The sequence below is a fragment of the Manis pentadactyla genome, chromosome 16 (assembly GCF_030020395.1).
Source record: "Manis pentadactyla isolate mManPen7 chromosome 16, mManPen7.hap1, whole genome shotgun sequence".
Taxonomy (NCBI): domain Eukaryota; kingdom Metazoa; phylum Chordata; class Mammalia; order Pholidota; family Manidae; genus Manis; species Manis pentadactyla.
Genome location: NC_080034.1, coordinates 27,804,877 through 27,828,913, shown reverse-complemented (window position 1 = coordinate 27,828,913; position 24,037 = coordinate 27,804,877). Strand labels below are relative to the sequence as shown.

The following is a 24,037-nucleotide window of genomic DNA, read 5'->3' as shown; positions in this document are numbered from 1 at the left end:
CAGGGCTTGTGTGCCTGGCAGAGAGCAGGTGCTCTACAGCTGGCTCTGCTATTGTACAGACTCTTCTCATCACCCCCGTGGGGAGAATAACTGGGAACCCCTGCTCTTGCTTCTGTGAGCTACATCCAGTCTCAACCCTGATCAGCCCACAGCCCTCCTGCCCCTCTCTGCAGCTCGCCTTCTCCTCGCCCTGGATTCCTCCCTCGCCAGCCCGGCGCCAACTGGACTCTGTTTAACTCAGACCACATCCTTCCTCCCCTCCCCCTAAGCTGTCCTGTTCCAGAGCTAGAGGAGAATGTGGGAGACGGAGGGAGGATGGGTGCCTGTGCGGGCAGCTCTGCAGATACAGAGTTGATCTCGGTTCTGCGGTCTCACCTCCTCTTCCTCCCCATTCATGCTCTTCCCCGGGGCCACTGAGGGCAGGCAGTCCATGTGGCTGGGTGACTGGGGGCCACCCTCAGGAATCCATGTAAACAGATTGCAGGCCCTCCGGGGGAGGGAGTGTGAGCAGGGTGGCCTGGTTCAAGGCTGCAGGGCTGGCTCAGGCTCCACCAGCATGCCTGACCCTTTGTCTCCTAAACTCACCCACCCACCTGCAAGGCCATTCCCTAACTGTCTTCTCCCTGACAGCTGCCCACCCTTCCCCACTGCCCTCCTGTCCTCTGCATTTCATTATTTCCACTCCCCCCAAAAGGCAGTGTCTGTTTTCATGGTCTGGAGGTCATTTCTTTTAGCAGCTTTATTGAGATATAATTCACATACCATACAATTTGCCCATTTAAAGTGTATAATTCAATGATTTTTAGTATATTCATCCATCACCACAGTCAACTTTACAACATTTTTATTATCGCCCAAAAGTAACCCATACCCTTTAGCCTTCAATTTCCAGCATTCCCATCCCCCTAAGCCTCAGGCAACCACCAATCTACTTTCTGTTTCTGTACAGATTGGCCTATTTGGGGTATTTTACATAAATGGAATAGTACAATATGTGGTCCTTTATGACTGACTTCATTTGGCAAAGTTTTTTCAAGGTTCATCCGTGTTGTGCATGCATCATACTTCATTCCTATTCATTGCTGAATGATATTCCATTGTACGTATAATCTTCATTCATTTTATTTGTCCATTCACCAGCTGATGGACATTTGGGCTTTCTTCCCACTTTTTGGCTATTATGAATAATGCTTCTGTGAATATCTGTGTACAAAGTTTTATATGGACATATACTTTTATTTCTCTTGGGCATATACTTAGAGGCAGAATTGCTGGATCGTATGTCGTTCTGTGTTTAATTGAGGAGCCACCAGACTGAATTCCAAAGTGGCTGTCCCCTTGTACATTCCCACCAGCGGTGTGTGAGGGTTCCAATTTCTCCACATCTTCACCAACGCTTTTTATTATTATCAGTCTTTTTTGATGATAACCATCCTAGCAGGTTTGAAGTGTTATGTCATTGCGGCCTTTATTTGCATTTGTCTGGTAACTAATGATGTTGAGCATTTTTTCATGCGATTATTGGTTATTTGTATTATCTTCTTTGGAAAAATATATATTCAGATTCTTTGTCCATTTTTTAATTGGGTTATTTGTCTTTTTATTATTAAGCAGAGACGATTTTCACCCATCAGGGAATGGTGGCTCACATAAGTCAGAGCCGACTCAGGGCCAAGGGCGTGGGCCAACACCACAACGCCCAGAACTACAATAACCTGAGCTTCGAGGAGCTGCGAGCAGCCTGCCTGAGGAAGGGGGAGCTGTCTGAGGGTGCCTTATTCCCTGCTCAAGCCAGTTCGCTGGCCTTCAAGAAACAGGGCCCCAACTCCAAAAATGTGTACAACATCTGCTGGCTGCGGCCCAGCATGGGCACTGGGAGGGGAGGCAGGGACTCACAGTGGGGCTGGGAGGTTGTGGTGACACCCCAGTCACTCTGACAGTCTTTAGTCCTCCACTGCCCTATGCCGGCCCTAGCACTAGGCCTCCACCTCCCCCATGGCTGGGGACAATTCTGCACATGCTCTCAGATAACCCTTGGGAAAGTCATTCACCACCAGCCTTTGCTGTCACAACCTACAACCATGCCAGGCTGGTCCCATGCCATCCCCTCCCCACATTCATGGTTTCCCCTAGAACTTTGGGGTGGGCATCAATCCAGGAAAGGTGGGAGGGAGGTTGGGAGGGGATGTCCTGGGCTCTCTGAAACCTTTAGTCCTTCACAAGCAATCCTCAGTTCACTGTGGACGGGGTCAACCCGACAGACATCTGCCAGGGGGTCCTCAGTGAGTGGGGAGCAGGAAGGCAGTCTCGCCTTGGCGGGGGCCGGGTGTGAGTCAGGCAGGGGGGCTGGGTGGGGGGAATGCCAGAGTATCTTTTGAGGCTGGGGAACTGGGACCCCTGGGTTCAGACAACCTCTCCTCTTTCCCCTCCCTGCATCTTCTGAGGGGAGGTTATGAGAAGGTCAGGTATGTTCTCCCTGGGCCTCTGCTAATCTGGATTCTACCCCCACTGATTAGCATCTGCTCTGAGAGTAAGCAGGGATAGGATATCAGTTATTGATGACTGCACAAAAAGTTGCCCCAAGACTCAGTGAGTTAAAGCAACAGTAAACATCTATCATCTCACGGTTTGTGTGGGTCACCAATCTGGAAGCAGCAGAGCCCGGTGAGCCTGGCCCCCAAGGTCTCTGCTGAGGCTACACCAAGATCAGGCAGGGCTGTGTCATCTGAAGACTTCATGGGGGCCGGAGGATCTGTGGCCAGGATGGTGGTTCATGCGGCAGGAGGCCTCAGTCCCTTGCCTCGTCGACTCTCCATAGGACTGCTTGAGTGTCCACACAACATGGTAGCTGGCTTCCCCTACAGAGGGGGACTCGAGAGAGAGGAGAGAAAGGAGGAAGCCATCCTGCCTTTTGCCACCTAGTCTCAGGAGAACACACAAGGAACCTCCACTTTCTCTGCTAGAATCCTGACATCTGGCCCACCCCCCAGGCGGGGTGGGGGTGGGGGTGGTCATTAGGCTCCACCTTGTGAGGGGCGAGTTGTCAAAGAGCTGGTGGATATATTTTCAAGCGTCTGCAGGTACCAGAACTTCCTCAGTCTTGGGTGTCAAGTAAAGGGCACAGGGCTCCCTCAGGCCCTCATCCGTGTGCTCCCTTAACAGCCCCAAGGCACGTTCCTCCCTAAGCCTGGTCCTGCTCCTTGCTTCCCTCCAAACCCCTCATTGCGTCTTTAGGGATAAGACCAGGGTGAGCTTCCTCTGGAGCTGTGTCTCATTTATGGCAGAAAAAAGGACAGGTCATGGGCAGAGCAAAAGCCAAGGTGACCTCAGGCCAAGGCGCCTGAAGGAACCTGGGCCAAGACAACTCACTGGCTCAGGAGAAAATCAGCTTCTCCCTAGACAGGCACCCGTTTGGTGATGGAGGAGTGGAGTGTCCTTAACCTTCCTTTCCCCACCTTTGCCTCCCCCCATGGGTACCTCAGGCAGCCAGGAGGCCATTGGGAATCGCAGCAGCTTTCCTTGTGCCCTCTGTGTCAGGACACTCACACAGGACACCACCCTGCCCCACAGCCCCCACCAGTGAGGCCTGAGAGGACCAGGAGAGAAACTGCCCACGTGACCTCAGACCAGGGGCATGGCCCCTGTACCCATCAATACCTGGCCCCAGGGACCCAGTGGGAGTCAGATGAAGCCCCCTGAGTCTCCAACATCACGTGGGTGACTTAAGGAGAGAGGTCTTGAGGGCCACACCACTGTAATCATGGGGCGGAGGTGGGGTGCTGTGGGAGAAGGTAACTGGATTTGTTCAAGGGATGGGAGAGAATTGGCTCCCAAAGAAAATGGGACCCAAAGTGAGCAACAGACCAAGGTCAAAAATACCTCCTCCCCAAACCCCCAAACGAAAGCACCTGGCTCTAACAGAAAAGGCAGAGGAGCTTGCCCCCCAGAGTCTGTTCCTTCAGCCCTTTTTCTCCCTATTTCCTTCCTTCCTGAACATTCCTTAGTGGGAAGACCAAGGGGGGTGCATGTCTGTTGGGGTGGGAGCCACAGCAGAGCCAGTTGCTGCTGCTCTAGGGCTTGGATTCTGGGACCCATATACATACCTGAGAGCGTTCAAGGGGGCAAGCCCCAGCCTGTCTTCCCAGGGCACTGCTGTATGCCATCAGCTCCCTTACCACACACCCCAAACTGCTGTACCGCGTGGTACCCAGGGGGCAGAGCTTCAGGGAAAACTATGCTGGTGTCCTCCATTTTTAGGTGAAGGGTGATTTGAACACCAAAGTTGTGTTTGGTGGGGAGGGAGGGAAGGAAAGAAGAAGGGAGGGATGAAGAGAAAGGATGAGTATTTGCTCTGAAGTTTACCTTCTATCTTTTCTTTTGAAGTATGACATTTATTAGGGTGGGGTTTTGCCTAATTATCAGAGAAATATCTGCTCACTAAAGAAATCGTGTAAGCTATTTTTTTAAAGCTCAAAAGAAAGCAATTATGTTTTGCCTCTTCTTCCCCTTCACTCTTTCTCTCAGCACACACACACACACACACACATATATGTATATGTGTGTATGTATATATATATACATGTGTGTGTGTGTGTGTGTGTGTGTGTAGGACATTAAGAGTCTCTGTTACACAATTTTTGTAATCTGCTCTTTAGATTTAGCAACATGTGGACAAATTCCCCGTGTTGTGAAACATTTTGAGAATCGCAGGACTTATTAGAAATCCTAAAGCCCAGCCAAGGTCAAAAGGTGCGCAGGGTTCCCCTCAGAAGCCATGCCGGGAACGGGAGATAAGGCTGGGGTGACATTTTCCTTGCCTCCCACTCACTAGGTGGCCGTTCTGGGGAGTGGGCTCTCTGACACGGGCCTGTCACTGAACCTGGCCACCAGGAGGTGCACGTGTAACAGTTCTCACTGGAGAAGTGTGTGTGTGAGTGTGTGTGCGTGTCCACGAGCACTTGAAGGGGGCCTAGAGCAGCCAGACGCTCGGAGGCCCTCTGAGGCCCAGCTTGCTGCCCACAGATTTGGCAGTTTGGGCAGTGGGTGGACATGGTGGTGGATGACCGGCTGCCCACCACGCATGGCAAACTGGTGTTAGTGCACTCAGTCGAGTGCACTGAGTTCTGGAGTGCCCTGCTGGAGAAAGCGTATGCCAAGTGAGTACCCAAGCCAAGGCAGCTATGGGAGCAGCTGGAATCAGGGGAAGAGGCAGGGGGATGTCAGGGTATCCCTCCCTTTCCTCACCACTCCCTCTAATGTCCAAGGTTACATCTCCATCCCAGACTCCAAACAGTGCTCTCTTTGTGCCCACAGGCTGACCAGGTCCTATGTAGCACTGTCAGGGGACAACACAGTGGACGGCTTTGAGGACTTCAGGGGGTGTGTGACCGGAGCCTCCAACTCTAAAGGCCCCCTCAGAACCTGCTGAGAATGCTTAGGAAGGCAATACAGCGATCCTCCTTCATGGGCTGCTCCATCGAAGTAAGCCACACTCAGTCCTGCCTCAGAAACTTTGCACCTGCTATTGCTTTTACCTAGAAGGTTGTTTCTTCAGATACCTGCATGGCTACCTGCATGGCTACCTGTGTGGCTACCTGCATACCTCCTCATTCACATTTCAGTTCCAGTGTCCCTTCTTGAGCTACTCTACCCTGCCTCCCAACTTACATTAGCTGCTCCTACCTGCATTTACTCTCTACTTTGCTTTGATTTTTCTCATTGGCATTTATCACAATCTGAAATTGTTTTATCTACGTATTTATTCATAGCCTATCTTCCCCAGAGAGTTTTCAAATTCCATGAGGGCAGTGACCTTATTTGTCTCATTCACTGCTGGATCCTGGGACTCGGGATGGCTTTTGGCATACAATGGACACCCAACAAATATTTGTTCAAATAAATAAATGAACCCAGAGTGCTATCATATGACCCAGCAATTGCACTCTTGGGCATTTATCCCAGAGAAATGAAGATTTATTTCCACACAAAAGCCTGCACACAAATGTTCATAGCAGTTTTAGTCATATTAGCCATAAACTGGAAACAACCCAGATGCCATTCAAAAGGTGAATAGTTAAACCATGGTGCACACATACCCAGCAATACAAAGAAATCAACTATTGATGCATGCTACAACTTGGATGAATCTCAAGGAAATTACACCACGAAAATAAAGCCAACTCCAAAAGGCTGCACACTGTGCAAATCCCATTTATATAACAGTCTTGAAATGACAAAATTTTCAAAAATGGAGAGCAGAATAGTGGTTGGTGGTCAGAGGTCAGGGAAGAGGGTAGTAAGAAGAGGTGGGTGTGAATATAAAAGGGCAGTGTGAGGGGAGCCAGGAAAGGTCCTGTACTGGAGGGCACACAAAGCTATGCATGTGATAACATTGCACAGAACACACACCATTGAAGACTAGCAAAAGTGGGGAAATCTGTACAGGATGGATGAATTGCATCAGTAGTACCATGCTGATTTTACTATTGTAGTTTTACAAGATGTTACCACTGGGGGAAACCAGATACATACACAGGATCTCTCTGTAGTATTTCTTACAACTGCATGACAATCCACAATCATTGGAAAGTACAAAGTTTAATTTAAAATAATGAACCCAGAAAGTTCTTGTGTCTCTGACCGGACCCTGAAACCCTTTCCTTCCTCTCTGTTCTATAGATCACCAGTGAAAGTGGGTTGGAGTCGATGACCCAGGGAATGCTGGTGAAGGGGCATGCTTACTCAGTGACTGGCCTCCACTAGACCTGAGTCAGACAACACGTGGCCAGAGCCCAGCCCCTGGCCCCAGGCACAGAGGAAAAGAACTCCTGACCCCTCAGCCCAGGGCTTGGTGCCCTCCCTTCCCAGGTCTTCTACAGGGGCAGGACAGAAACACGGATTCGGGTCCGGAATCCCTGGGGCTGGATTGAGTGGAATGGAGCCTGGAGTGACAAGTAGGTGCCCCTGACTAGCACCCTCATTGGACGGGCAGAGCGCACAGCAGACCTACAGGCCAGGCAATGCCACAGAGGGACTGGCTGGCATGCCAGGGAGAGCCCCACCCCTCTAGGTTCTCTGTCTAACCCAGAACCCCCAGTCAGTAGGCATTCGGGGCTGAGGAGTCTCCTGGGGAGGAACAGGTGCCTCCTGACCCTGTGCGGCTCTCGCTCCGCTGCCTGACTCTGCTCCAGTGCCAGGGAGTGGGAAGAGGTGTCCCCAGACATCCAGAAGCAGCTGCTGAATAGGAAGGAGGACGGAGAGTTCTGGTCAGTGCCACTTGGGGTGGACTCCCTTCTCCCCCCACACCCCGTCCCTTCATCATCCCTGCCACCCTCCCACCTGTGCCTTCGATGGGTGGGTTCTATGGGTGTGGGTGTGTCGCTGACAGGCTCTAGCACCAGACCCTCCACCACAGGATGCCCTACCAAGATTTTCTGGACAACTTCACTCTCCTGGAGATTTGCAACCTGATGCCTGGTGCACTGTCTGGGGACCACACCAGCTGCTGGCATACCACCTTCTACGAGGGCAGCTGGCGGAGGGGCAGCATTGCGGGGGGCTGCAGGAACCACCTGGGTGGGTGAGGGGACTCAGGGGAAGGGGGCAAGGAATGGGTCACTGGGGGCCCAGGTCACAGGGGTCAGAGTCCGCGACAGGGTCAGGGGCCCATCAGATCCCAAAGGGCCATGTTTAGGAGGCAGGCATGCGGCTGGGAAGCCCATCCACCTGAGAAGGGCACAGCCGTCCTGACCTGCTTCCTCCACAGACACATTCTGGACCAACCCCCAGTTTAGGATCTGTCTGCCCAAAGAGGACGGCGACCCAAAGGACAATGAATCTGTCTGCACCTGCCTGGTGGCCCTGATGCAGAAGAACTGGAGCTGGGCACCTCCCCACAGAGCCCAGCTGCAAACCATCGGCTTCGTCATCTACACGGTGGGCACCCCAGCTGGCCCCCCAGCCACTCTTGCCCCCTCCCCTGGCCTCACCCCTTCGAAAGCCTTCCTCCCTGGGGCCACTGCCCACCTGGGAAGGAGACACGCTCCATCCAACAGGCTCCGCAGCCCTGGCTCTTGTTTGAGGGATGTGCTGTGCTTTGAGGCAGGTTTATTTTCACAGATTTTTTAATCCAGTGCACTCAGATAGCACTTCCTTTTGGGCTTTGTTCCAAGGCCTTATGAATGGCAATGCCTTTAATGAAGAGGAAGGAGATTGAGAACCGGAGGAGAGGTCATGTACCCTATTTCACACACCCAAGGGTCAGAAGCAGAGCCTCATCCTGAGTCCCAAACACTCCAAGACTTCTCCACCACCCCTCCCTGCCTTCCCCAGGCACCCGGCTAAGAGCATTGACTCCAGTGGCCAGGAGAAATCCCTGACAAGTATATCTTCCTTCTGAGCTTTGCGGAATCCTATAGACGGCCATTTGTTCATTCCCTTATATATTCAACAAGTATTTATGTAGCACCTGTATGCCAGGCCACAGTGCAGTCTCCAGAGGTTCAATAGCAAATGAAAACAGACACCAGCTTGCCCTCTCCCTTGGCTGTGAGTTCATCACGTTCAGACACCAGACATGCCTCAAGACATTTCCAAAGTTAGAAAGTCATTCCAGAAAAGGGTATATTCTCTCCTCCCCTTCCCCTCCAGAACATTACTGTGCACCAGCACATTAAAGGTGTTGGTCATCCTTGCAGAAGAGCAACTTATTTTTCTTGGTTTAATTAGCCTCTTAACAAATGTATTTGTGCTCAGTCTTCGATTTCAATAATCACCTTTCGACTTCTTGCAGGATATAAGCATCCCATGGAAACATGCGCATGCTCAGGAGAATGTTCTCCTAGATTTTAATCCCAGCTCTTTCACATTTTTGGCAGTGTGACCCTGGGCAAATTACCTTATCTCTTGGAGATTCTGTTTCCTGTCCTTAACATGCAGTGGTAAAAATCTTCCCCTGGCAAGACTTTGTATAAACTGTACTTTGCTGTCCAAATCTGAGTAATTATCAACAATAAGACTTTTAGCTATCAGAGCCCATGCTCCATCCCACCACCGGTGTCCCAGTGCCCTTAATACCCACCAATGTGTGTGTGCGCACACACACGCACTCATACGACACACACCCCACCTGCTTCTGTGACCTGAGCCCCTTCACCACCCTGGGGCTTTGACCCTTCTCTCTCTTCCCTTCCCAGATCCCAAAGGAAGTACAGAAGACATGGGGCTTGATCCAGGGCAGGCACCCTGCCCACCTCTGGCTGCATGTGGATGGGCATGGAATGGAATTTGGTGACGGGCTCTCGGGCCCCCTAGGTTAGGATTCTAGCCCCCTGGGATCCTGCCAGGTGGGTGATATCCAGCCCTGGTCAGTTGGTGACAATACCTCCCCTTACCTGTGCCCAGCCAGGCTCCACCTTGGGGGTCCCTCCTTATGCTTCTATGCCAGCCCTGTACCCACCTCCAGGGCACACACAGTTTCAGAATAGCCAAGATATCCACTTGAAGAAGAACTTCTTCATGAGGTATCAGGACCTTGGCTTCTCAGAGATCTTCACCAACCCGCGGGAGGTGAGCAGCTATCTCCGGCTACCTCCAGGGGAATATGTCATTATTCCCTCCACCTTTGAGCCACACAGGGACGCTGACTTCCTGCTTCGGGTCTTCACAGAGAAGCACAGCGAGTCCTGGTGAGGAGGCCCCACTTCACTGCTCCAAGCCACCTGCCCAAGAGCTGTAAGATGTCATGCTCAGGGAGTAGTCATCTGGTCCTCCCCAGCTCTGTCCCTATTTCACAGTCAGGGAAACTAAGGCATGAAGAGACATCCTAGTTAGTAGCAGAGTCAGAACTAGAACCCAGATCCCAGAGCCTGTTGCATATTGCTCCAGGTACACGACATGACCTCTTCCTGACCACTTCACTGAAATCCCCATGTCCCTGACTGCTGGTAACCCCTGAGCCTTCCTTCACTTTTGCCCAGGGAACTAGACAATGCCAGCTATTCTGAGCTGCTCCAAGAGGTAGGGGAGGCTTTGGGACTGGGAGATCGGAGGAAACATCTGCGGGCTGTGAAGGAGCTTGCTGGACTGGGCCCTTTCTCACTCCTTCCCCTCCAGGAGAACTTCTCAGAGCGTGATGTAGGCCAGGAATTCACACATATGTTTCATATAGTGGTAGGAGGAGAAATGAGAGGCTGAGGGTGAGAGGCTGAGAGGACGTGGATGGGGCTGAAGGGGCCAGAGCAGGGGTTTACTGTCCCCCTTCCTAGGGCAAAGAGATAGGTGTTATGAGCTACAAAAGCTGCTCATCTCCAAGTGTAAGTCTCCCACCCCCACCACTTACGACACTTGTCCACAGTTCATGCCCCACCTTGACCATTCCTGCTTCCCACGCGATGCCCAGCTCACTCCTTCTCTCCCTCCTGCCCCTTCCCTCCCTCACGGTTAAAAGCCTCAAGACCAAGGGCTTTGGCTTGGATATGTGCCACTGCATGGGTAACCTCACAGATGTATCTTCCTGCCCAGTGGGCCATCTTGTCCAGTGTTCTCCTGCCTCTGGCCCCTACCCCGAGCCTGAACCCACACATGACCTAAAGTGGCCTCCTCCCCTGCCAGCCACGCCCTCCTTCTGATGGGTATTAGATTCTGGGTTAGCAAAAGATGCCAGTTCTTCTGGCTGTTACCGTAATTATCACACAGGTCTCATGCCCTCTTCAGTGAGCCCATTTCCCTGCTCCGGAGACACCCTCTTCACCCCTTGCTGTGATATCCTTGACCTTCTGGCAAGCTGGGGCTTCCGGAGTTCCAGATCCTGTGGGAAAAAATCAAGACATGGATGGTAAAGGGCAGTTTATGGGTGTGAGAAAGGAAGGTCCTCAAGACAGATGAGGACTAGTCAGGATGACAGTAGAACTGGAGACTCTGACACACACACACACACACACACACACACTAGAGAGAGAGAGAGAGGATCTGTTGAAGTGTTGGTGTATTAGCTATAGTCAAAACGTTTCATAACCATAATAATCCAGGTACCAGCCAGCTTAAAGGGTGCATGCAGAGAGCCCTGGGCAAATGAATCCTACAGTCACTAGATGATGGGAATATTTGGAGCTCAAGGGGCAGGCCAGGGTAAGAAGCCCCCGGGGTCTTAAGTGGCAGTTGTGAGTCGACTCTGTTGAACTATGTCATTATTTCAATGACCAGGCCATGCACACAGCCCTACCACATCTGTCGGTCCCTTCAGGATATCTTCCAAGAGTGTGACCAGGACTCCTATGAGATGTACTTGGCAATTGAGAAAGCAGGTGGCCATGGGGCAGGAGAGGGCTGGGGGCAGGGAGGGTGGAGGCAGGGGTTGGAGGGCTGGACTCTCCCCCTCTACATCCCCCCTCTCTCCCAGGCATCAAGCTGAATAACAAGGTGACACGGGTGCTGGTGGCCAGGTATGCAAATGAGGACATGATTATTCAGCTGTTTCCTGAGACTGAAGGCCATGTTCAGCGAGTTGGTCACGTGCCTACTCCCCACCCTGGGCCCAGACCTCTGACTTCACCCATACACTCACGTGAGGAGCGCTGCTCCCAAACCACGCCCCCTTGAGGGCGCAGCTGATCTGGGTTCAACTCCCAGCACCACCACTTGCTGGCTGTGCCTTCAGCAAGTCACTTGCCACTGTTCCCTTGTTTACAAAATGTAGGTGACAATAGTACTGTCCTGTAGAATCAAGGTGCAGATGAAATGAGTTAGTATATGACGAGCACTCGGATTGCGCCCGGCCCATGCAGGGCTGTATGAGGTGTTACCCGTTCCCTGCTGGGCTGGGAGGCCGTCCAGGGAGGCAGCAGGAAGCAGCTTCTTCTGTCCTTTCTGACATCCTCCTAAGTCAGGGGTGGGTCTTTCAGACCCCAGACGCAGCTCTCAACCCCTCTCCCCTTGCCTCCTCCCCCAAACAGCATACTTTCTAACCATGGACCCCAAGAACACTGGCCATATTTGCTTGAACCTGAACTTCAGCAGCCCGCCCATGGCCCCACAGCCCTCTGTTCCCCACTGCCCCCCGCCATCCCGCCCCCTCCCAGTCCTCAGATCTGCCTCTTTCCTCGCCACAGTGGCTGCAGGTAACCATGTGCGGGTAGGGAGGGTTGCTGCAGGAGTCCCGCTCCCTACACGCTCGGGCTCGCAGCCTTTCCGGCCCGGCCCTTGGGCGCAGGGTTCTCCCTGCTGCTCTCTCAGTCTCTGCTGATGGAATGGGCTCCAGGTAGCAGCACCCGGGCCCCAGAACCAGGCATCCTCCAGACGCAGGATCTCCATCGCCACCTCCCAGCTCAGAAGGTTTTTCTTTTTCCCCAGCCAGGCTTCTGGTGGCTGGATTTACCCCACAGTTTCTTTCCCTCTCCGAGTATATAGTAGTAAGATTAAGTGACACTTCCCCACTGTCCCCCGGCTGGGAAGGCTCTCCACGCTTTCCGTCCTGCTGACCCCTGCCTGCTGACCACCCCTCCTGGCACAGCCTCTCTTCTCTCCCTCACTCGGGGCGCTGTTCTAATAAACAGCACATGCCGCTGGTTTTATGCCAGGAAAAGACTGGCAAGGGTGGAAGGCACTTTCCTCAGCACTAAAGGGGGCCCCTAGGAGCTCTCAGTTAGGGTGATACTTCCAGGGAGCATGTAGAAGTGTGTGATTGTCACAAAAACTAAGGGACACTGTTGGCATTTATGGGCTGTGCCATGGATGCTAATGCACAACAGTCCCTCACTGTGAACTGCACAGAGCTTGGAACCATGGAGCAGCATCTTGGGGGAGGAGGCGCTGGGCAAAGTTAGATCTTGAGTCTCTTTTCTCATCTTCTCCCTCAAACTGGGTCTCCAAAGACAGCATTGCAGGTGTCTCAGAGATCAAAGATCCAACACCTGCAGGAGCCCGCAGGTCATAGAAATGAACTGACCCTCTTGGGTGTGAGGCTGGGAGGGGTGAGGACTGCGGCAAGAAGTGAGTTCATTCTTGCCTTAAAGGGTTCAGGTTCAAATCTTGTTGGAAATGTGCTGCCTGCCCAACTGTTGGCTTCACAAGGAGTATCGAGGGATCCTTAGTCCACCCGTCCTTGACCTTGGCGTTTCTGCCTCAGACACCCTCTGTCCCCAACCCCCTCCAGCCCTGTGCTTCAGTGAGAAGACTGTAGCGCCGCACTTGTCCATCCTTCCAGATCTCTCCATGGAGTGCCCCCCTGGTCTCTCTGGCCTGGACACTGGGACCTGTGCCTGTGAGCTTTTCAGCTTCTTGGATAGAAATAGGCTCCACATCCTCTTAGATTGGGGACCTGTGAACCCCAAGTGAATCTAAAACCTTCCTGTGTCTGTGCACACTTTCAGCTCCCCAGGGGTCTAGCCTCACGCTCTCCTACAGCAGTGCTTGGAGGTTCCCTACTGTTCGCACTAAGCCCACCCACCCCTCTTATGTTTAGTGGAGCGGCTGGGACTCCAGGCTTCCTTGATCTGGTGACTGATTCTCTGCCCCAGCCCTGCCCCCCGCCTCCTTCACGATTTCAAAGACTAAACTGTCCTCTCCGAGTCAGCTGCCTTCTCCCTCCACTGTCACCCAAAGCCCCCACTCCCTGAGGAATCATTTCCGGCCCTGCCACCCACTTGTCCTTCCTCTTCTTTCTACAGGCTCCTCTGAGAGAGAAAGTCACGCTCCCTTAAGGAAGACTCTGTCCTCTACCCTTATCTTCTGCCACCTTTTCTCATAGAGCTGCTCTCTAAGGAGCAAAGGTCCCTGAGGGTGGGCGACAAAGGCATCATTTGGAAAAACCTGAAAACTAGCAGGTCCTTTGAGCTTTTGAGAGGTCCTGGGCAGACCCAGCTGGTTCTGGAGAGTACAGCAAGATGCCCACCCCACCTCTTGTTTCTTGCCCTGGCATGAGATGCTTCCAGCTTCTGGGTGGAGGGCAGGGGGAGTGGGGGCAGGTGGTGGTGGCCTTGGGCAAGTTATTTTACTTCTCTAACAGAGGCCTCTTTTTCTCATCTGCTATTGGGTGTTCAACAACAAAATTCAACTATGTAAAAGGTCAAATTAACTTTATTGAACAATTCATGAATGGGGCAGTATTCCGTCTAGTAAATAGAAAGGAGCGCCATAACGCTCTAGAAAAGGAAAGGTTTTAAAGGCAGGGAGGGGGAGGACAAAAGGAAATGATTGGCAAAGAATGTATTGTTTTAGGCAAAGTCACCCTCCTAGGGGAATGCAGGGGTCTATCAGCAACTATCCTAGTGCTGACCAGATAATTCCAAGCTGACTGGGTAGAGGTCATATTCCCAAGGGGCTAAAACTGCAATTACATCATCTATGAAGCCTTGTTTTGCTGACATGGGGCTTTAACATAAGTGACTCCATTTTGGGCCTGTGGGTTTTTTTTTTTAACAATTCCTCCCTTTTTGATCACAACTCTCAGCTTAACTGAGAGATGGGATCAAAATTTAAGGCCTTAGCACCGCCCTCAGCTACCTCTCTGTAGTTCTCACCACTTTCGTTGATCTTTTGTTTGGTATTCACAGGTCATAACATTTTTACTTAATCTCTGTGATATTCACAGGTTGCAACTTCGGGTACACAATTGTTAAGTGAGTCATCCTCTTCCTTCTTTTTCTGACATTCCAGTCTTAGGGAGATCATTCATTTGTAGGTAGCACCTGTGAACATTGCATTTAAAGCATTTGAGAGAATACAGCACTCCTCGGAGATTATTATGATTATTGTAAGCAGGTAATTCCCAATGTTTGGAGTGCACTTTGGAGCCACGGTCCCCAAGAGCAAAACCAATCAAAATAAATTAGGCCAAAGAAAGGCCTTGCTGAAGGATCTTATATGAGTTTCAACTGCCCCTGAAGTGTTAATCCAGGGGCAGCAGGTGGCGTTGGCCACAGCACAGACACCTCCTTGCTCAGCTAGGAGATAATCAGGAGCTATCTTACTATCAAGAGCAACTCCGGCCAGAGAATCTAAGGCTCTTTTTTTGGGCAGGGATTATCTTAGCAAAAGACTCTCAATATCTTTTTAAGAGTTAAGGAGAGGTTTCTGGCGATATTATTTTTTATATTTACTCCTAACCAGGGAAGTATGGCTCTGCCAGGGAAGCAAATCCAGAGTCACGAATGCCTCCTGGTAGGTCTTTTCTAGCTCAGAGATACAAGTCCAGGCGAATCAACCAATAAGATGTCTTATTTCGCTTGCAAAAAGTTGGGGATACAGTTAGATTGCCCAGCTGTGTGCCAGCTGTCTAGGTCCTCATAGGCCCAAGACGAATGATACCCACCATAAACAGAGACAAACCCTGTCAGGGCACAAACCACTTCCACTAAGGTGGCACTGTTAATGGGCAGATAGGCATTATTGACGACAAATCCAGCTCTCTGGAAGGGAACGTTTACCCCTCTGTCCCCCTTAGCAGTGTCCTGGGAGGCACTCATGATATTGTTCTCTCTCCAGGCCAGAGAAAGAATAAAAAAATGAAATGATTTCGTGTTTAAAGTAAGAAGTCCTGATCCAGCAACTTGAGAGGAAGTAGTCTATCCTGATGTCAGCTACTTCTCTCCGGTGCCAGTTGGATTGGAGGTCTCCCGTGTTCGGTTAGGACCCGATGTCAGGGAGAGCCTTCTTCAGCTGTGAGATGCGCATCCAAAGTTGAAGTCCCTGAAGTCTGGCTGCCTTCTAGGTAGGGAGGAGAACCTGGTATAGTCCCTTCCAAGGAGATTCAAGGGCAGCCTTTGTTTTTGCCAGTTCCCTTGTATGATCTCAAAGTTATCAGAAATCTGTATTCTAGAGTACCTGTTCAATTTCTTTCCCTGAATTTCTCTGAAAATGAAATACATTTGCAGGAAGCTTTTGTAAAACCATCTGAGTAAAACAATAACTGTCTGTAAATGGTAGAAGACTTAACAATGGCCTGGTTAAAGATCTGATGAAAGCTCATTGTAATGAAATTGACAAGGAAAAAAAAAAAGTTGGTCAAGCTGTAGGGGTAAAAAAAGGTTTTAGGAGGAGAAGGAGCAGAAAAAATTATTATTGTTCTAGGCAAAGTCACCCTCCTAAGGAAGGGGTCTATCAGTAAATTTCCTAGTGCTGACCAAGAAATTCCATGTTGACTGATTAAAGGTTACATTCCTGAGGGAAGTGGCACTGCAGTTAGCTTAGATACAAAGTCCAATGAGGGGCCTTAGCATAAATGATTCCATTTGTGGCTGGTAGTTTTCTTTTCAACAGGGGCGACAGTGTCTATCTCAGAGGAGACAACTGAGATAATGAAAGGGAAGCCCTGTGCTCCATGGCACCCAGGAACATTCTGTAGATGGTAAATCATCATCATGCTTAGATTCCAGCAGAGCCCGTAGACAGTCTGTATGCTGAACAACTAAAAGGGGCATCATTCACCCAGATTGTGATGTGAGGGACACCTCCAGAGTTTTGCCCTGTATTTGAGAAGTGAAATAAATTAGCATGCCTTTAATAAACATATCTAATTAGCACATGCATCCAATATATATGCAAACACGCACACATCACATTCATCCACAGCCAAAATCTGAAACAGAAGTTCTTCCAGCTACCGCTGGGCCCAGCTGCTCCGTCCTCCTGCTGCCAAATCCCGTCTCTGCCCATTCGCCTTTCCATTTCTGCAGCCCCTTCTGACATGATCCCACTTCAACTTCACTTGCCTCCTTCCCCAGCCTAATGCCCTGGGAGGACATTCCCACTAAACTGTTGCTGTCACTTCAGGGTCTGTAACCACACTTTCTGCTCTTCTCCCCTGGTCCTCGACATGGGGAGCTTCCTCTCATCACAGCAGCACAGTTAACCGGGAAGGGCACTAAACCACACTGCCTGCATCCTACATGGCTCTCACTGGGTGGCCCCACTTGAGGCCACCTGGCAATCTAGATTTCATCTTTTGATGACTAACTGCCATTCTGCACAGCTGCTGCCCTGTTTCCTCCAGATCCCTCTCCACAGCCTCCCCAAACTGCAAAGAGGAGACTGCATCAAAGGAAGAGTGCCAAGCTGCCTTCTCCTGTCACTCAGAATGTGTCCATAGCTTTGTCCTCTGTTCTCTGAGAAGGCGGGATCCAAAATGTACTGGAAATCTTTCTGTGTGCAATGACTTGGATGGGCTCATCAGGACTTTATGCTAAGTGAAGTAAGTCAGACAGAGAAAGACAGATACTGCACAACCTCACTTATATGTAGAACCTAAAAAACAAAACTGAACTCATAGACACAGAACAAATCAGTTACCAGAGGTGGGGAAGGGGGCCAAAAGGTACCAACTTCAAGTTACAAAATAAATAAGTCCTGGGCATGTCATGTACAGCATGGTGACTATTGTTAATAATGCCATATTGTATATTTGAAAGTTGCTAAGAGAGTAGATCTTAAAATTTCTCATCACAGGAAGAAAAAAGTGTAACTATGTATGGTGATATATGGTAATTTGATCTATTGCGGTGATCATTTGCTAATGTGTACAGATATTCAATCATTACGTTACACACCAGTAGCTCCAGAAGAACACATATTCCCAGCCCGGGCAAATAAATCTGTGAAGCCAAAATCAGTCAAGGGGAAAAAGTACAGTGGAAGGAACCCAAGGCCAGGTGAGAGATTCTGGAAACATTGCGATTTTACCCACAACACCTTAAACTAATATGTTATATTGTCAATTAGATCTCAATTTTTAAAAATGAAATATGCTAGAAAAACCATGGAATACCATGCAACAGGACTAGATGCCACATAGCAACAGTTTTATGAGTCTGAAAACATGCAGAGTGGAAAATGGTAGAGCAGAGTGAAGGCAATAGCTTTTTGTTTTATGTTTTTAAAAAACAGTGCTTTTTAATAGAATATAAAATGTACCATCTTAACCATTTTTAAATATACAGTTCAGTAGCATGAGGTACACTCACACTGTTGTGCAACCATCACTACCACTATTATGAATAATGCTGCTGTGAACATTTGTATACAAGTTTTTGTGTGAACATATGTTCCCTATTCTCTTGGGAGATTCTTATACATCTTTCTGGAGTTTCTTTATGCAAATACAAATATATATTTTTATATATCCACCCTTTATTCACAAAAGGTAGTATATTATACACAGCAGTCTGCACCCTCCTTTTTTCACTTAAGATATGTCTATCTTGGAAACCTTACAGATAAGTAAGGGGAAGAGGCTAGAATGACCCATGTGGTAACAGATGAGATTTGGAGATATCAATATGAATTCATGTTTAGCTTAATATAGAGCAGATGATTACATAAAGTATGTTTATAGATATGTGTATACATGGGGGTTAGTCTACATACATGCATTTCCTTACTCTGTCAGTAGAGAGGACCCAAAAGCAACAATACTCCTGCAGCAATGAGCACACCCAGGGCCCAATACTTGGTTTCTAATACCATTCTCCAATAAATAGAACCAAGGCTTGTTAGAGAAATGTCTGATCCTAGGACTGGGGAAGGAATTATAGAAGATGTGCCCAGAGTATCTTGTAGTTCTAGAAAGTAAGAAAATGCTGAAAGAAAAGAAAAGAAACACAATGAAGGGAGTACGTCAAAAGTGGAGTATAATATCAAACCCTTTAAGAGTGGATTGCACAGGGACTTCTTTCCAAAAAGAACAGTATGGAAAGCAGAAAAGAGTAACTTTATGGTAGAGAAACATGGCAATACTATTCTATATTTCAGGCAGGTGATCAAGGTCAACATCAACAATGATTAAGTCAAGTTGATAGAATGTACCCTTGATGTGACATCATGAGAATGGCATTTTCTCTCTGTGGTTACCTTACCCAAAACCCCAATCTAATCATGAAAAATAACCAGACAAATCCCACTTGAAGGACATTTTGCAAAATGCCTGATCATTACTCCTCAAAACTGCCAAGGTTATCAAAACCAAGGAAAGTCTGAGAAACTGTCATAGCAAAGAGGAGCCCAAGGAGATAGACAACCAAATGTAATGTGGCGTCCTGGATGGGATTCTGGCACAGAAAAGGGACATTAGGTAAAACAAAGGAAATCTGAATACAGCATGGGTTTTAGTTAATACAAGCTATCACTATTGGTTCTTTAAATGTAACAAATATACTGCATTAAGAGAAGATGTTAATTCTAGTGGAAACTGGGTATAGTTATACAGGAATTCTCTGTAGCACCTTCACAATTTTTCTGTAAATCTAAACCAATTCTAAAATAAATAGTTTATGTTAAAAAGTAATTAAAATATATACCTTGGAGACATTTTTCTATTAGTATATAGAGAGCTTCTTTGTGATTTTTAATAGCTGCATAGTATTCTCCTGTAGAGAAGCTCGTTTATTTATCAGTTCTTTATCAAGTGTTGTTTATAATCTTTCACTGTTACAGACAATGCTACAATGAATAACACTATACATATGCCATTTTATATAGTGCAAATATTTCGATAGGATAAATTTCTAAAAGTGGGATATTGAGCTAAAGAGTACATACATCAGTGACTTGAATAAATATTCAACTCCCCTCCATAAAGGTAGTGCCAATTTTCAGTCCCACCAGAGATATAAGAGAGTGGGTTATTTCCCCACTGCTTGATTAATGCAGTGTGCAGTCAAACTTCTGCATTTCTAATCTGATAGAGGAAAAAAATGATTTCTCAGTATCCTTGTAATTTGCATTTCTCTTATTGCAAGTGGAGCTGAGCAAATATTGTTTTGCTTGAATTTCACTTCCTATGAACTATGTTCTTTGCCCATTTTTTGCCAATTTAAAAAAAATTGTATTTTTAATGAAATATAGTTAATGTACAATATCATACTGGTTTCAGATGTATGACATAGTGATTTGACAATTATATACATTACTAAATGCACAACACCATGTGTAGTTACCGTCTGTCGACATACGAAGAAATTACAATATGATTGACTATATTCCCTATGCTATACTTTCATCCCTGTGACTAATTTCTATTATAATTGGAATTTGGTACTTCTTCATCCCCTTCACCTATTTTGCCCATCTTCCCTCCCCTCTATGGCAACTTCTAGTTTGTTCTCTGTGTTCATGAGTCTTTCTCTGTTGTGTTTGTTTTATTATTTTTAGATTCCACATATAAGTGAAATTATACAGTATTTGTCTTTCTCCATCTGACTTATTTCACTTGGCATAATACCCTCTAGTTCCATTCATGTTGTTGCAAATACCTTTGCCCATTTTATACTGTCTTTTGTGTTTTTCCTTATAAAATTCCAGGATCTATTTATATTTTAGGAAGATTTAACCTTTGTCTGCCATAGGAGTTCTGAGTATTTCCCTTTGTCATTTATCTTTCCACTGGGACTTTAATGCCTGCCACACAGACAGGGTCCTTCATTCCCGGAGAACTGCTTCCCTCGAGCCACCTGCCCCTCTCAGAGCAATATCCCAAAGGCCCTCTAGTTCCTCAGTCTTCTTGGTGACATTTGACTCTATCCTGAAGGCACCTCTTATGTGTAAATAACATATATTTTGTCCTTTGACTTCAGGGGTTATACATTCTCATTAGAACATGGAAAATTCAGAAAAGCACTAGAAGAAAATAAGTCACCTTTTTACTCCATCTCCCAGGATAATCACTTGCTGTTTATCAATGCCTGTGTGTGCTTGTGTGTTTATTTATTTACAATACAGATTTCTTCAGTTTACTCTTTTGAGTCCATTTGGGAGTCTATCACGGCTCTGTCCTACCTCTTGGATTTAACCTGCTCTTATCACCTCCCTACGCAGGTCAAGTGGAGGTGCTGATGGGGTGGAAAATCCTTTCTGCCATCTCCCTAACAGCCTCGTTCTCTCTACTGGAACCCCGGCCACATTTCTCCTGCCCTGGCCCCCAAGCTTAACTCCTGCCCACCTGCCCTGCCTCATCGGGCCTGCAGAACTACCTTGTTGGAAACCTGGGCTCATCAACCCATCCCCCCAAAAGATTCTGGTTTCCCTCCAGCTCTTAGTGGCACCAGCCAGGAAGAACTGAAGCATTGTTCCCAGGCCATGCCTCGCACATTCCACCTTTCCTGAGTTCACCGCGACCTGCTTGGCCTCCCATCTTTGCTCATGCTCTTCCCGGCCTGGACTGTCGCCCTTCCTGCAGCAGGCCTCCCTGTGACTGTCCCATTCTGTGCATCCTCTATCCCCAGCACACCCTCTGTCTCTCCCTTTTTCCCAAGTCCTTCTTTGAAGTCCCCTCCGCAGGCTCCCCTCTCCCCAGCCACTCCTCCTTCAGGCCTCAGCACAGAATCAACTCCTCCAGGAGGCCTCCTCCGAGGAGCTCCACCCACCTGGCCCCAAGCGTCCTGCTGGCCAGATGCCCTGCACTTCTAGGGTGCCAGGCACTCCCTGGCAAAGTCCTTGTCTCTCTGTATTTTAACTTCCTGGTTACTCCTCTCTCTCCTCTCCTGACCATATCCCGGGAGCAGGACTCTTTTCTACTGACGACACATATGAACACTACCATAGGTTTGTTGACCAATGAAATGAATGGCTTTCCAAACTAATGGAATCACTGCCCATTTTGAACCTTCAAAGCTTTCCATTGAGGATGCCTTCTAATGGGCCGAGGTGGCCCTGCTGCGACTGGAACCTCCTGGGTCCGACGTGCAGACTCCTCTACCTCAGCTGTCTCCCTGCCCACTTCTGTCACTGAGGTCCTCTCTGACCTCAGTTTAGTCATCTGTCTAGAGAAGAGAACACCCAGGAAAATGATAAGGACCAAATGAGTCATATACTTTGTAAATGGCAATATGACAAGTGAATATGAGGTATGAGTACATTCTAAAAAAGAGTGCTACCATTCATTGAGCATGGCTTGTATACCAGGCACTACTCTAACAGCTTCCAGTCTTAATGCCTGTCATCCTAACAAACCATTTCACAGAAAAGTAAATTGAGGTACAGAGCAGATAGCGACTTATTTGCCTAAGATTCCACACTGGCAGTAGAGGAGTTGGGTTTTGGACCTGGGCGGAATAGCTTCAGAGCCCATTTGCTTAACCCCCACCCAATATTGCCTCTCTAACTAACTAATACTATTATTATTATTATTACTAATATAATAGTATTATTTGGTCTGAGAGCTGCCTTCTTCAATAAAAACTGACCCAGTCACAAAATCACCCTCTAACTCTAATGGTAATTCTCTAGGTAGATTTTTATGTAAATATCCACTTACTCTATCCCAAGAATGGACACATGTTCAAAATGTAGCTCTTTAAAAATATCTATGCCGATATTTTCTGTTCCTTGAAATTTGTATCAGATTCAATAGAATAAATACCTATCAGTTGAATTAAACACAGAAAAGTTTAAGAGCATCTGTTTTGTCGTAATTAACATGGACTTACTTCCAGCTGTCAGTACCCACCACTCCAGGTCCTCTAAGCATTCTTAGGATAAGGTTTCCAGGCCCTTCCCTCATATTTTCAGAATTCCCTCACCAAGAGCGAGACGGGGGCAAGGAGATGGAGGAAGAGGCCAGCCTGGGTGGGGGTCTCCACTTGGATTCACAAAGGGCAGGAGAAGAGAAGTAAGGGGAGGCTTGGTGAGCACTGGCAGTCCTTCTGAGGCTGGAGAGCCATGGGTGTGGCGTGACGAGGTCACCTCCGCATCAGTAGGTTCCCCTGGCCTCCCTCCTTTGCCTGTCCTGTTCCCACTCCCCTTACGCCAGCCTCAGCCCTGGTACTAAACACTAACTCCAGCCCATGGGGCTGGGAAGGGAGGGAGGGCAGACAGGGGCCAGTATGGGTGCCCACGGAGAGACTGAGGACAGTAAGGAGGATGCCCCCAGGCGACAGCTTGAAGCCAGAGGCTGCCTCCCAGCACCGTGCTTCCTAACTGCCAGGCCACACTGCCCTTGCTGCTGGAGGCCCAGAAACTTGTGGGGAAGGGGGGCAGAGAGGGACAGAGAGGGGAAAAGATGGGAGACAGGGAGGTCCAGAAATTAGGGAGACCAATATAGGCACACCTTGGAGACACTACAGGTTCAGTTCCCGCCCACCGCAATGAAGTCAAACCACAACAAAGTGAGTCAAACGAATTATTTTGGTTTCCAGTGCATAATAAAGTTATGTTTACACTATGCTGGAGTCTATCGAACATATAATAGCATTATGTCTATAATAACAAGGTACATAACTTAATTAAAAACACTTTATTGCTAAAAAATACTCACCCTCCTCTGAGCTTTGAGCAAGGTGATCTTTTTGCTGGTGGAGGATCTTGCCTCCATGCTGATGGCTGGGGCTGATCAGGGTGGTGGCTGCTGAGGGCTGAGGTGGCTGGGGCAATTTCTTAGAACAAGACCACAAGGAAGTTTATTGACCACAACAATTAACTCTTCCTTTTATGATTTCTTTGTAGCATGCTGAGATATAATGGTTTGTAAGATATATATACACTTCGTGATTCAGAGGACCAAGCTTGCTTCTCAGGTATCTTCAGTCTTCCTCCACAGTTCCTGAAAACACTTCAGAGCCAGAAGGTGAAATGGGTGTTTTGTTATGTTAATGAGAGACTTTTTGAACCCCACTGCTAGGGTAGGGGCTGGTTGCCAGGGGGACAACCACATGATTAGAGAGGGTGGGAATTTTCAGCCCCAGCCCCCAACTTCCTGCTAGGGAAGAGGGTGGAGGGGCTGGAGATTGAATCCCCCAATGGCCAGTGACTTAGCCAGTCCTGACTGTGTGATGAGGCCCTCACAACAACCCCTGAGAAGAGCATCTTGCCATTTCTTTTTGCATCCTGTTTCCCTGAGAGCTCCCAGACTTGGGGAACCAGAACACTTCCATGTACCACTGAGTGGGGCCCCAAGCTCAGGGCGGAGAGAAGCTCTCCTGTATTTGGGACCTTGGCCTATGTATCTCTTCATCTGGCTGTTAACCTGTATCTTTCACAGTATCCTTTATTAAATGGGTAAACATAAGTGTTTTCCTGAGATCTGTGAGTTCTAGCAAATTAATTGAACCTTGTG

The 24,037-nt window shown here is 48.5% G+C and overlaps 1 protein-coding gene across 1 annotated transcript; it reads left to right on the top strand.

The window, feature by feature from the left end:
- Window positions 1-1,637: 1,637 nt before the first annotated feature.
- Window positions 1,638-12,134, top strand: CAPN11 (calpain 11). The gene is given in 21 exon segments (XM_057493864.1): window positions 1,638-1,863; window positions 2,211-2,286; window positions 4,146-4,257; window positions 5,023-5,156; window positions 5,314-5,384; window positions 5,387-5,481; window positions 6,679-6,780; window positions 6,868-6,953; window positions 7,191-7,265; window positions 7,415-7,575; window positions 7,766-7,935; window positions 9,195-9,206; window positions 9,475-9,686; window positions 9,978-10,017; window positions 10,114-10,189; window positions 10,773-10,834; window positions 11,243-11,303; window positions 11,399-11,465; window positions 11,467-11,498; window positions 11,952-12,006; window positions 12,104-12,134. Coding segments are annotated over 21 exon segments (1,956 nt in total).
- Window positions 12,135-24,037: the final 11,903 nt, after the last annotated feature.